Genomic DNA, 14,600 nt, shown 5'->3' with positions numbered 1-14,600 from the left:
AACTGCTCAGAAAGGCATTCCAGTTCCCCAGGCCTGGAGCGGCAGTCCACCATGGCTCAGTAACAAGGGCAGCCTTGCCAGCTCAGGGAAGGTCCCATGCCTGGGGTGAGAATCTCTGGTTCCACTCCATGTCCCAGGAGCACACTCAGACTCCTGACCCAAGATTCTAGAAACAGTTTTGATTCTTCTTCTTATATATAAAAAAAGACTTTAGCAGCAGAAATGAGCTTGAACCAAACCCTTGCCTGACCCTCAGCCCGTCCGAGAGGTCTGTCAAAAAGAGTTCTGCTAAATCAGCAAGCACGGGAGTGCCACAGAGCCAAGGCAATTGCCACTGCTGCTGAGTGACAGGTGCCGCAGGCCACCACTGATCTATAATTAGGAGTGAGATGAATTGTCATTAATCATCAATTACAGGCTGCCCAATCCTGGCTCCCAAAGGTTACTCCACAAAGCCGGGACCCTGGGACTCAAGTGGCCAGGTGGCCTGGAGTCCTGAGGTCTATCCAACACCCAGGCACGTAGCATGCTCATTCACTTTGTCCAAGATCAGTGATGAGGCCACCATCTAGCAACCTCAGAGGCCCTGGACAGGCCCTGACCAGCATCACCCTTTTATCCACAAACAGGCATGGCATCCATGTGGAACAGGGGCCATTTCCACATGTCAGTGGACATTGTTTTAAGTGGCCACTTAGATGCAATGACTCTTCAAAGGCCTCAAGTACCACCTGAAGCCAAGGACTGGGAAAGGATGACCGTCTGTAAATTGGGACCCAATGGAGGAGCATGTTCTCCACCCCCCTGCTGTGGGGCATTGCTTCCAATTTGTCCAAATGTTGGGGAATCTTCTTTTTTGAAAGCCTCTAGTGGTAGCATGTGGCTGCTTACAGGCCAGGTGGGGATTCAGACTCGTTCTCTTACGACCGTGGCCAACTTCATCAGGAATGTGATCACACAGCATCTAATTTGCCTCAAACAGAAATCCCGCTGGGGTTTGGGCAGAATGCCTCCCAGGGCTTGCCACCCCTTCCACAGACAGGGCGTGGAGAACACCCGGCTCACTCCCTCAGGGCCAGTAAAGCACCTCCAGCTGTGTGATGTCTGGGCTGACCTGGAGCGCCAGGACACAGCCACTGCCTGAGCAGTCCCTCTGCCCATCGCTGGTTCCTAGCAACAGGTTCTCCCAGCAGGGCACAGCCTGGCATGTGCCCACCCTGAGGGTCAGCAGGGGCTTGACCACAGGGCCCTCGACTGCCCAGACCAGGCCACCCTCTGGCCCAGTCCCAGAGTGACTCACCGCAGCCAGCTTGTCAAAGCGGGCGAAGAGCTCGTTGAGGGTCATGACCAGTTCCTGGGCAGTGCACTGGGAGGCCAGGCTGGTGAAGCCCTCGATGTCAGCAAACAGGATGCTGGGGAGACAGTGGAGGGGAGACCCTGCTGTGGTCCGAATGTTCGTGTCCCCTGACATTCCTATGTCATCTTGGGCCCAATGTGAAGGTGCTGGAGGTGGGAGGTGATCGGGTCATGATGGTGGAGCCCTTGTGAATGGGGTTAGGGCCCTCATGAGAGAGAAGAGAGCTTGCTTCCTCAGGCTCTGCTCTCTCCACACGTGCATATGCTGGAATGGCCATCTGAAGTCCAGAAGAAGGCCCTCACCAGAACTCCCTCATGCTGGCCCCCTGACCTTGGACTTCCAGCCTCCAGAACAGTGAGAACTAAATTTCTGTTGTTTACAAGCCACTTGGTCTGGTATTCTGTTCCAGCAGCCTGAGCAGGACTAAGGCAGACCTCTGTGAGGAAGGAGAGGCTGGGGCTGCAGCCAGGACCCAGCTGGAGCCCCTCAGGGCTTAAGAAGACTAGCCATCAAGAGTCCTGGGGGCTCCAGATGGCTGGTAGGTAGGGCACAGAGCCCTTTCCCTGGAGAGCTGAGGATGCTGGTCTCTCCCACGGACTGGGAGCTCCGTTTCTGTTCTCCTTTGTGAACTCTCACCATACCCTCAGTCCCAAGCAAGAGGACAGGAGGGCTGAGTGACATGAGGCCTGGGGTATGTGCCTTATGAAGGCATGAGAAAGAGGGGTTACCTCTCAGGCCTGCCCACTTGGACTTGGAGCAGCTTCCTTGAGGTGGTTGGGCCTGGGAATAAGGGCTCTTCTATACACTGCTCTGGAAAGTGTTTCAGACCAGAATGGTGCACTACCAAGATCTCTTTTCCCTGTCTCCTACAGAAGGGGACACAACTCTAAGCAAACCCAAATCCCTCCATCCTAAGGGAATCCTCTGAAAGGGAGAGATTAACAGAGGCCCAGGGAGGAAAGGGAAGACATGACCAGTGAGTCTCTGGAAGCCGGCTCCTTCTAGGCATGCTGTCACCTGGCTCTGGATCTTACATTCACTTCTGGGGCTGATGTCCCTTAGGTTGAAAATGTTTTCCTTTAAAACAGACTACCAGAGGGAAGGCCGCAGGACAGGAATGTGTAAGGGCCCCTAGTGGGTTTTTCCCTTATAAGGGACACAAAAATGTAATAACTCTCATGCATTGAGCTGCTCCTGGTGGCCCAGCACTAAGCTGTGAGCTTTCAATGAGTCCTCTCACTAAGTCCTCCAAACAGCCCTGCAAGTAAGGGGCTGGCGTCCTCCTGTCCCCCCTGACCCAGAGCAGAGGCTAAACATAGGGGAAGCAGGAGATAGCAGCATGGGCCTCTTCCTCCAAGGCCTGGGCTCATTCCACTGCACCTTCCTGAGGCTCCACCACCCACATCATGAATGTAGAACTAAATACCTTTTGTAATTTTGATCAAAAATGTGTGTTGGTATCTTAAGCATGTCTTTTTATTTTTATTGAATATGGACAAATTACTATTATATATATTTAAGGGATACAAAGCAATATTAGTCACACACAGCACAGAGGAATGGAATCAAGCTAATTAACATACTTATCATTGTATTGTAAATACTTCCCATTTAGTCCTCTTGTCGAAATTAAACTGTACCCATAATAAAGCATGTCTTTTTACTCTGATGAGATGACACCTGAGGTCTCCCAGACCCCTCAGGCCTAGACAACTCCCTGAGACAGCAAATGACCTGCCTTGGTGTAGGCCTTTCATATGCAAACCAACCAATGGCCACTTGGCCACTGGGTCATTGTCCAGCTGTCCTAATCATCCCAGGGGCAGGCACCCGGCAGCCTGTGAGGAAGGAGAGGCTGGGGCTGCAGCTCCCATACCCCAGAGTCCCATGAAATTATTCAAAGTGGCTGTTCATAAACCTCCTTACCCTGCCTAGCCTGGTCCTTCCCAAGGAAAGCACAGTGGAGGCCCAGCCTGTGCCTTTTCCCCTGGTCTGCCTATGTGGCTCCATGTGGCATGTCCCTTCCTCTTGGGAACTATAACAGTCTTTTCAAGAGCAATCGTCTCCTGGTCTGTTGGCCTCACCATACCTGAATCACAATAAAATCCCCTGCATTCTGAATACACTGTTTAAACCTGCTTACGGGCACACACTCATTTAAGCCTGACCACCCCATGAGGTTAGTATGCTCCTTTTACTGGCAAGAAAACCGAGGCTCAGAACTGTGGAGTCACCAGCCCAAGGCCACACGGGCAACTTGGCTCCACACTCAGGAGTAGAACAAACAGACAGCATGCTGACTGTCAGCCCCACAGTCATTTATGTGAATAAAAGCATAATTCAATGCCCTGGCACTGAATCAGGGGAGGCAGAGAGCAGGTATGAATGGCCATAGGTGGGCTTGTGCTGTGTCCCCTGGGGCAGGAACAGGACTCCACCAAAAGGGGCCATTCTAAGCAGCTGCTCCACAGACACAAGGCAAACCAGCAGGGAATGTGGATAGGCTGGGCCACCAGGCAATGCATCCCAGGCTTCCGCCAGGCTGGCCTCCCAGAAAAAGCACAGGACAGCTCCCAGGCCCGCGCCCAGAGCCATCCCCAGCATCCACCCCTCCGCCAGCCCTCCAGCCCCAGCCTAGATCAGCAGAGGCGACTGCAGGAGGGTCGGAAAGAGTGTGGAAGTAGGACAGGCTGCAAATGAGAGGATGATAAGGACAGGCGAGGAGACATTGCTCCCCTAGGCCACAGGACTCAGGACACCAGAAGGCTGCTCCAGAGCGGGGGGAGGGGGTGAGGCGGGATGCAAATCCTCCTACTTTGATGGGGCGCAGCTGCCTGGCACATGACTTCACCATGTCACTCAGAGGGTGTCTGGATGACAGCACCCAGATCCCCATCCTGGCCCACCTTGTCCCTTTCTCTCAGGAGGCCATCCCACTCTACCCACTGGGACAAGTTCTCTCCCAGTCTCCATAAAACCACTTGTCACATAGTAGTCCTGGAAATTCTTTATCTCTCAAGACTTCAAAGCCAGGGGCTTGGGATGTGGCTCAAGCGGTAGCGCGCTCGTCTGGCATGCGTGCGGCCCAGGTTCGATCCTCAGCACCACATACAAACAAAGATGTTGTATCTGCCGAAAACTAAAAAATAAATATTAAAAATTCTCTCTCTCTCTCTTTAAAAAAAAAAAAAAAAAAGACTTCAAAGCCAAGGGAAGCTGGGATCAAGATCTGCATGGGAGACAAGAAATGCGTTCAGCCAGTGTCCCCTTAACCAACTCCATGGTTTCCAACCAAGGCCACAGACCATGTCCACTGGCTGCTCCTCCCTGGGTCTGAAGCTACACAGCAAAAGCCTGGCTTTGGCGGCTGTGAAACCTCTCGCGTAGGAAGAGGAGAGTCCTCCAACCTAGCAGAGACAGGATGGCATGTTACCTGAGAGGCAAGCCTGGGAATCCCAGGGCCTGGCTCCCGATGGCTCCAGCAATATTCGCAGAACCAATGGTTACACAGTCACCGAGGACACGTGCCGGGAGACAAGGGAGCAACACGGGTGTGTGAAGGGCCACAGATGGCTTTGAAACGTGACCTCCTTCCAGGCTCCTGGGCGTCTACCCCTCTGGCCCTTCCGGAGGCTTCCACCAGCTGCTGAGGGATTAGCGAGGGCAGGTCGGCCACCACCAGCCAGGAATGAGGGTACTGGGAGCACAACTCGGCTTCTAGCCTGGGAAGGCATATGGGGTCCCTGAGGTCCCCCGACTCTGAACTCGCCACAGCCTCTCCTACACATTTATGGAAAGTGCCACCTCACATTCCTCACACCTCCTGCCAGAGGCAGAGCCCCGTCTCTCTGTGGCTTCCAGTAGTATTCTGCTTGGCAACTGTCACCTCTGGAGGCTCCTCTGTTTTTTGAGACTATCTGTTCTGCTGACCTCCCTGGTGGTTCTGCAGCCCATTTCACAAGCCAGCGCTGGGCCCAGGCGAGCGAGTAGGCACCAATTCATTGATTAGCTCCCACTTGAGAGCTCATCCTGGCCACAGGACTAGGCACTTGTGGCAGGTGCCCAGACGCAGGGGGAGGGCCTATGCAGCAGTGTGCCTCCTTAATTGCCTGACACCGTCACTCATGCTCTCCTGCCTCCCACGCCAGAGGGGGAGCACGAGGTTCTTCATCCCAATTACTCACAGGCCCCTCGGCCTTCCCTGCAGCCTCAGCTCACCTGTCCACAGGCATTTTGCGTGATGCGCCTTTCCTCTTGGCCATTCCCTCTTGCTGCCAAGAGGCCCCGGGGCTTTAGGGAGTTGTCGGCCTCTGGCTCTGCTCCTGCACACAGGCACATCCTGCAGCACCGCTGGACACCACGGAGCTGATGCTCCTCGCTACCTGGGCAAGTCGGCACTGCTGACAAACAGCGCCTCTGCTCCCCTGCAGTCCTGAGCATTGCTGGGCACTCACCCCACATCCCACATGGAGCCAGGAAGCAGGGTTGAGAAGGGAGTGGGGTGAGGTCTCAGCTCACCTCCTAGGATGTTAGGCCCTGTGGGAAAAGCGGGGAAGGGGCCTCACAAGCCCTAGGTATATGGGGTGAGAGGCTGGAGTGGCTGGCCTCTTCATCAGCCATCCATCTCTTTGTGACCAATAGGTCTGTCCCCTGCAGCACGCCCCCTCCCTGCTCCAAATCATCCAGCCTGGACAGTCACTTGAGTTCAAGCCCCCAGGAAGGTAAGGAAGATCAGTGAGTCACTCACATCTATTAGGTGAGTTGGCACCACCAGGTGTGAACAGACACCGGTGGGCTGTTTTCCAAGGGGTGGTAGAAAAAAAGATTAGAGAGGAATAGGAGCTGGCGGCAGCTGCTGAGCCATCTCAGGGCACAGGCTGGAAAAAGGAAAGGGGGAATGGTCAAAGAGGGGGTACCAAACATACCAGAGTCTGCACAGAGCCCACCAAAGGGAGACTTTGCCCTAGGACAGACAGCTGCACCCTCTCACTTTCCCAGAGAAGGGAAAACTTCCTCCAGCAAGCAGAGTCCCAGAAAAGAAGCCCCAGGGGCCTGGGGTCCGGGCAAGTCCTGCAATCTACAATTGCTAGCCTCAGGGCCTCCTGCAGACCCTACCTGTCCCTCCTGTCCCCTGCAATCCTACCCTGACCCATCTAGGCAACAGAACATGCTGGAGCACCGGTATACACTTCAGTTACACAGTCCTGCAAGACCTGAGGAAATGCTTCCTAAAGGGGACACACAAAAGAAGGAAGGAACTGTACCAAGACCCAAGCAATCATTAGCAGATTTTGGATGCTTTAATTTTCCTCTCCATACTGCCTTTATTTTCCACTTTTTCTATGAAGAATACACATTTTTTTGTATAATAAAAATACTTACTTTCTGAAGATTTTAAAGAAATCACTACACAACAAAAATATAAGTGTTTGCCAGGCTTGGTGGCACATACCTGTAATCCCAGCTACCTGGGAGGTTGATGTAGGACGATATCAAGTTCAAGCCCAGCCTGGGCAACAGAATAAGACCACCATCCCAAAAGGACAAAAATAATAACTAAAAGAAAGGGCAAAAGCCCATTTGTATCTACGGTTGGCATGGGAACGGAGGTCATCATGCTTTCCTGAGCGCCAGGCCTGAGACAGGCATGCTGTGTTCATGGCTGGCTCTTCCTGGGGTTGGCTGGAGGGGCGTATTTTCCACCCTCTGCCCACAGGGGGCACAATCTGCCCGTGGGTATCTGAGCATCTCAGACACTGTGGTGTGGTTATTGTAATTCAGAACCACACCATGACTGAGCCAGACGCCAGAGTACCTGGGGAATGCAGCCAAGTCCTTGAAGGAGAGAGAGGAGACCATAACCTTTAAAGGGGGAAATGTTAGGGGGAAGTTGGGGAGAGAAGGGACCAAAAGGGGAAGAAAGCAAAGCAGGACATCCCTCCCCAGACCCTAGGCATCCCCGTATGTGGGGAGGGGTCTGGTTATTTCATTCCCAGACCAGGCGCAGCAGCTTCTCTGCCAGGACCCTGGCTGCAGCCCCCAGTGCTTCCGGTACCTTCAAACTCAGCTTTGATTCAAGCCAATGAAGGAAGACCACTGCCCCCAGCAGCCCTCCCCCCATCCTGAAAGAAGTGGGGGGACAGATGGGGCCCTGGGAGAACTATTTCTTTGGCAGGGGACCAGTGTCCCCTAGAAGAGACAGGCTTCTCTCCCTTCCCATAAAGAATCTGGAATGTTCCATTGCCCACCCCACTAGATCTGCTACCTTATAAACTAAGGGGCTCCAGTGTGGGACATGCTGGTCAGGTGCAGAGTGATCCTCATTCAGAAGGACCTGTGGCAGGAAGGGAGAATCCTGGTGATCCCTGCCCTTCAGCAGGGTTACTATTGTCACCATGAGTGAGACCTAAGTTGTTTAACATCCAAATGCTGTGAATTCCACGTCTCCTGGGTAGCTACCCACTCTTTGTAGGGTGCCTCACCTGAGGTAAGCACATGGTGGCAACTTACCAATTACTTGTTTAGTTTGTGTCTTCTCTAACAGAGGGGAGCTTCGCCATGTCAGTGATAGCATGCACCTTAAATTCAAGTCGTGTCACGGAGCACATACCTCCAGTGTGTCCTAGAGCATGGTTGTCCCCACTGACTGGGGCAGAGGTAAAAAATGAGTTGAATGGATGAGTGAATGGACAGGTCTATTCCAGGTTACAGATAAGAAAGTGAGGCTCAGACCAGGTGACATGCCCAAGTTCTCACAAGTCCCCAGCAGCAGAGCGGGGTTGTGCACCAGTCTGCTCAAGACCGACACTTGTCTTGCTCTACTCTACAATGTGGCCACTTGGTGAGGGTGACCGGGCAGCACCTGCGTCTGGTCTATGTCTACCTTTTACTGTGACCATGTGGTGTGGCTGATCTGCTTGTAGCCCCTTTGATCTCCTTCCTCCCAGGCAGAGCTCCTGAAGCCCTCCCGGACCCCAGAGCAGGCTCTGCCAGCATAGCCCAGCAGCCCTCACCCCTCTCAGAAGTGGAGATGACATAGCCCCTAACTGGGCACTGCCATCTGCATGGGGCACAGGTGGATGGGGCAGGGAAGGAAAAGCTGGTAAACCACAGGCCCAGGGACCCCAGCCCTAGTGGGCTGCTCAGCTAGAGTGGTGACACAGTCCATCTGTTACCACAGCCAGGAGAGGCATCCAAGGTCTTAAGAGTGAGTCTCCTCTGGCCTGCTTCAACCCATAGCCAGTGCTGACCCAGCACCAGAATGTTCTACAGGCTCCTTAGCCAGCCCCTGCTAGTACCCCAGGAACTGCATCGTGTGAACTCTTCTCCTCTGGGTCAGAGGACAATGAGGGGTGCCATCCCCTCTCTATCTCCCTTCCCTACCAGGTCAAATCCTTCTCCCCAAGACCCCATCAGTCCTTATCCAGGCCCCTCTGTCACAGTGTGAAGTTGGTTTACTCTGGTGGCCTTACTCTTGGTGGGGCTGGAGAACAGCATGTCGTTACCCTCTCTAAATACCACAACTCCATGGAGAATGGATGGATGTGACTTGTCACCCTCCATTCTCAGCTAGAGGATCCCAGGCCTTGCCTTTCTTTGCTGATAGAAGTGCAATAGTAATCATAGAGATGCCAGTAACAATAATCAATTATTGAACACTATTTACCAGAAACTGTGCTCAGCACTTCTTGTGTTCTTTCATGTACTCTTTGCAGCCCTATTAAGTAGGCACTCTTGGTGCCCTATATTACAGATGAGGAAACTGAGGTTTGGAGTCACTCAATGACAGTAACTTTCCCTGGTCACAAAGCCAGGACAGGGCAGAGCTAGGATAACATGCAGAGCTGCTTAACACCAGAGCCAAGGCCTAACAACCTCGGTTCTCTACTGACCCCAAAGTGTGTGTGTGTGTGTGTGTGTGTGTGTGTGTGTGTGTGTGTGTGTTGTTAGTTTGTTTTAGTTTTAGTTTTGTTTTTCGCAGGGCTGGGGCTGGAACTCAGATCCTTATACCTGCTAGACAAGCACTACACCATTGAGTGACACCTCTAGCCCCCAAAATGATTTTTAAAACTATCATACCCCTCATTACTATTCAACTCCCAACCCAAGCCAAAGTCCAACCCCCAAACAGACCAGAGCAAGCACTGTGGTTCCACCAGGGCTGCCCAGTGCTGCTAACCACCCAGGGAAAGTGGCCCCAGCAAGATATTTGCATATGATTGCAGGTGGCTGGCCTCTGATGTGTACCAGCCACCTCTCTCCCTCATGCTTTGAGTTCCATCCCCATGAAAATTATGGCATCTTGGTTTCTCTCTCCTTTCATCTTTTCTGATTGCTGTCATTGATCCTGCATGTCCTAGACAGAAATACCGCCACTGAAGTGTGGGCCTGATTCTTGTGCAAATGCTCAGGCCACTCTGATTAGGGCCTTGTCCTTTTATTGACTAAAGTCACTGCCTCTATGGGAGGGGAGGGAGAAGGGGTCACACAGAGGGTGAGCCATTCCTTAAGGTCATCCTCATAAAAGAGGCCTCAGCCCCTCTGACCAAACCTATTTGCTGGAGGGCTGGGGACCTGAGAGTCAAAAACTAGGGGACTTCAGAAAGTAGGGGACACCCACCCTGTGGGAGGGGGGCCTGGAAGAGGGGGAAGGGGCTGGGCAGGGACTCAGAGGCAGCCAGATGTGCCAGAGGTGGTGGCCAAGCCAGGCTGAGGACCTGCGCCTTAAGTACCAGTCTATTTCTGAGCAGCAAGTGTTCTGGAGTTCCTTTGTGCATATTTGAGTGAAAGTTGTGGCAAGGTCTGCTGAGCCATGAGCAATCAAGGAAAAACTCCTTTTGTCCACACTCTACCCAGACAATACCATGGCCAGTGAGAAAATTCCAGTAGCTGGAAGTGGGTTCAGCTGGTGTCAGGGCTGCTTTTGGGGTTGCCCCTTCTCACCTGAAACTTGAGTTTCTGGGATTTGTCTCAACAGGGAATGCTGTTTCTTTATATGTCCCACAGGGATAGCCCTAAGCTCAACCACACAGGCTTGTGTGTGTGCATGCACACATACACACACACACACACACATACACAGGAAGCCAAACCCCCCTCCTCCCTCTCCTCTGAGCCTCTGAGCCAGGCCTGAGGCCACCTTCCCATTGAGTCCTTGCCCAAACTCCCTCTTCTGGATATATAAACGTGTCCAGGAGTCAGGCTGGATAAAAACTCTGAAATCAGAAAGGTTTCTAGGGGCAATTCTCCCACTTAACCACCTATGTAATCTTGGACAGGTTTTAAACCTCTGTGCCTCAGTTTCCTCATCTGTAAATTAGCGATGACAAAGAGTGTTAACCCCTGACACTTTGTGCAGAGATTAAGTAAATATATGAAAACACTCTGGCCAGCAGCCAGGAAAGCAGGCTCTCCACAAGTGCCCACGAGGATCACGAGCAATCATTCACCCTGGAGTACGGGGTGGCATGAGAGGCAGCAACGGTGGATCTAGCACAGCATGCTACCCATCAGGCTCACGCCCATGAGTCAAGCCACCCCCAACTCCAAGGTTCAGCCCCCTTAGGATGCCCCCTTAGGTCATAGCAATTCGGCTGGGGTGGCCTTCTTCCTGGTAGACTGAAGCCACTACTGACTGTGCTGGCCCTGCCTGACAGAGGAGCATAGTAGGCTTTGGGGTGAGGGGCTGGGAGCTCCTCAAAGCAGAGCTTGACTGTGTGTGCAGTTACATTTTCCTTCAGAAGCCTCAGCCTCAGTTTTTTTTTTTTTTTTAAGAGAGAGAGAGAGAGAGAGAGAGAGAGAGAGAGAGAGAGAATTTTTTAATATTTATTTTTAAGTTTTGGGCAGACACAACATCTTTGTTTGTATGTGGTGCTGAGGATCGAACCCAGGCCACAAGCATGCCAGGCGAGCGCACTACCACTTGAGCCACATCCTCAGTCCTCAGCCTCAGTTTTGAGAGATAGATGGAGAACACAAATGTAGAATCAATAGTCTCATGGTCCTAGGACACATTTGGGGACTGGGCAATTCTGCTTGTTCTGCGTGAAAAAAACAGGTCTCCGGGCTGGGGTGTAGCTTGGTGGTAGAAGACTTACCTAGCATGTGTGGGCCCTCAGTTCAATACCCAGAACTCCCCAAACAAAACAAGACAGAAACCCCACAGCCTTCCCTGGCCCCACTGCTACCCACCCCACTTTCACAGTGCGTGTGTGCACATATGTGTGTGCACATGCATGTGTTCGTGCACGTGTGTAACAATTTGCATGATCCATTCCCTCCCTTTATTGAAAATGCAGCCCAAGCTCCCAAAGGGTTCTCTTTACAGTAATCTTAGAGGACTCAGGTCTTAGGAAAACTTTTCCAGGGAGAATGTAACTCCAAGCACACACAGCGGCTCCTTTTCTGGCATATGGGAGGATTACCAGGTCTCCAGGAGCCATGCTGGATGAGGGCCACTGTATCGCTTCGTGTCCCTGTGGAACTCATAAGCAGATTTTGCAGTCTATTAATCTACATCTGCTTGCATGGCCCTGCTGTCAGCAGCTTCCGTCTGGGGAGGGAGCAAATACACTGCGAGAGGAACGCGGGCTTTGGGGCAGGCGGACTCGAGTGCACCCTGGCTTGACCCTTGAGCTGGAGGACTGCGGGCAAGGGCCTCAGCCCTGCTGAGCCTCATCTATAGACTGGGGAGGCTGCTTGCGCCCACCTTGCAGAACGCTGGGAGGATCCACGGTAAGGTGGCGAGGCCTGGCTAGTGTCTGGGACGTAGGGCCCAGAATGGAAGCAAGCAGCTGTGGTGATGAAGACAGAGATGAGGGGGACCCTGGGGTCCCAAACCTATGCTGCTGTCTCCTTTATTAGGCTAGAAGTTCCCCTAATAGCTAGTGTTACTCATTCCTTTTTCCCCTTCTTTCTCTTTCCTCTCTGTAGACTTGTTACCCACCCCACCCCCGGCCCCCAAAGAAAGTTAAACAGGGTACAATGATAATGTACCCAACAGACTGGAGCATGGGCCTACCCTGCTCCAGACAACACACACTCCCAAGCCAGGAGGCCACCCTGTTGGGCTGTGCCCCCATCAAGGAAAGAAGTGGGGACGGCTCCTTTGGGGTCCAATTCTCTCACCCTGTCCCAAGCCCCACCCCAGCCTCACCCGTACCTCACGTTGTCATGTTTTTGAATGTAAATCTTGTGGAACATCATGTCCTCCTGCTTGGCGTTGATGTCTGCTTTCATCTCCATGGCAACGTGACGGGGAAGGACAGATAGCAGGAGCCGTTCCTGGGGAGGGGAGCAGATGAGTTTGTCACCACTCGTCCACCTGCCTGGTGAGTCCCCTCGATGCACACCTGTGCCCCTGCCTGCAGGCCCCTGGAAGACCCCTCAGGCTCTCCTGAGGTTCAGGGGGCTAGCATCTGTGTGCATGGGGAGGGCAACAGCTGGAGTCATGTCCTCAGGGTCCTCTGGTCCCATCTCCCTGGGGTACTTCCTAGTCTGACCCCTGGCCTGCCACCATGCTGCACTGGGAAAGGCACTCCTGGTGGACCTACAAGGACTGAGCCCTTGGCTTAGAACGTGGATGTGACCAGAAACTGTATCTTTGTGCAAACTACTGAACTTCCTGAGCGAAAAGAGGTTCCTCATCTGTAAAAGGGGTGGGATTACTGACAGCATTACATAAGACTCATCCAGCTGTCATGTGCCGGGCATCATTCTGGATGCCAGGAGTCATAACCATGTGCCTATAGCCAGGCCAGGCTCCTCCTTCTCCAACCTCCAGTCTCTGGGGCCTGGGGTACTATGGGGGCACTGGGCAGGGACGCCTGGCCTAGGCCAAGAAGAACTGGTATGACCAGAGAAGCCTTCCTGGAGGCCAAACAATGAGTGAGTGCTTCAAATACATATGCAGGGACAGTGGCCCAGGCAGGAGATAGGGGAAAGCAAGTCGACCTGAACCAAGAGACAAAATCAGTCAAAGGGGAGGTGGGAGAGAAGCAGGGGGAGGAGGCCAGGCCACCTGTGGCAGCTCTTATCAGCTGGTTATAGGGTCTGGATTTTGCTGCCTTCCCAAGTTCTCCCCCAGGGCCTGCCCTGCTGCCATCATGGAGTCTGGCCTCTGCAATGGCCCTCCTCAGCCCTCCCTCCATGCCAGCCCCTCTGACCGGCTCACCATCCAATTATCTCCTCCTCGGCCTTCATCATGGTGCCCCCAGCCTCTCATTCTCCTGTCCTTTACTACGCACTGAGTCTCTCCTGCTGCTCTGTCCTTCTGGGTTCCTCTCCCTCCTCTGGTGCCAGGCCTCCACTGTCCACATCCCAGCTCCCTTCCAGGGTTCCCTGGTCTCCAGCATCCACCTGGATGACTTGCCACCATCTCCCTAACCAGATGCACCTTCCCACTTTTTCATTTTCCTGTAACTCTTCTTTCCAAGTCCCCTACCTTTGCCCACGACACCCCCAGTCTCCTGCACCAAGGTCAATGCCCTGCCCATGTAAGCTGCTTTCACTTTTTAGAACTTGACTCAGACTCATTCCTTTCCCTGGGTCCCAGTGTCCAGCGCTCACCAAGTCCTGCTGACCTGGAAACAGCTCTTGTATTTGCCCTTTCACTCCTGTGTCCTTCTCCACTGCCCATGTCCAGTTTTCACCTGTCTCTGGGATTCCGGTGGCACGGCTCTGGCCACACAGCCTCTCCCAAGCCCTCCCTGTGCTTATACAGCCCCAATCTTTCCAAAACACTTCCTCTGCCACAGCACTCTCCTGATCACCACCACATGACCGATGGACTCTTCTGGACCCGCTGAACCCATTCGTCCTTGTTCTGCACTGCAACCCCTCACTCTGATCCACCTCCCTCTCCTGTGCCTCGCCTTCTCCCTGTGTTCTCCCAGGACTAGTTGCAGTTCTCCTTGATGAAGCACCCTTGCTAGCATCCCTACCTCAGCCTCTCACAAGCCAGGCCACCTTCAGGTCCAGTAGCCTCTGAGTTAGGTCTAGCCTCCAGGCTTGCTGCCTCTGACCCACACTCCCAGGTAGCAAGCAAGTGCCTCTCTACAACATTCGCCAGACCACGTCGCCTTCTCTGCTTCCTGAAGCTTCCGGGATCAGCCTATGCCCCCAGCCGGACCTGGAAGTTTCTACCATCTGGCTTGTCCCCAACCCTCCACCTCCCCTCCCAGAACCCATGAACGGAAGTCTGTACCCTGCTCCAGAGACAGAAACATGGGAAGGTCCTCAAGCT

The 14,600-nt window shown here is 53.3% G+C and overlaps 1 protein-coding gene across 1 annotated transcript in view; it reads right to left on the bottom strand.

The window, feature by feature from the left end:
- The window catches only part of Adcy5 (adenylate cyclase 5), a 145,754-nt gene that overhangs the window by 45,075 nt on the left and 86,079 nt on the right, over window positions 1-14,600 (bottom strand). Inside the window, exons 3-4 of the mRNA XM_076868527.2 lie at window positions 12,519-12,640; window positions 1,301-1,412 (exon numbers count right to left, since the gene is read on the bottom strand). Coding sequence (XP_076724642.2) covers window positions 1,301-1,412; window positions 12,519-12,640 — 234 coding nt within the window. The remainder of the gene's footprint in view (window positions 1-1,300; window positions 1,413-12,518; window positions 12,641-14,600) is intronic.

Source organism: Callospermophilus lateralis, chromosome 10, assembly GCF_048772815.1.
Source record: "Callospermophilus lateralis isolate mCalLat2 chromosome 10, mCalLat2.hap1, whole genome shotgun sequence".
Lineage (NCBI taxonomy): Eukaryota > Metazoa > Chordata > Mammalia > Rodentia > Sciuridae > Callospermophilus > Callospermophilus lateralis.
The sequence above is the reverse complement of the archived record's forward strand: the minus strand, read 5'-3'. Positions and strand labels throughout refer to the sequence as shown.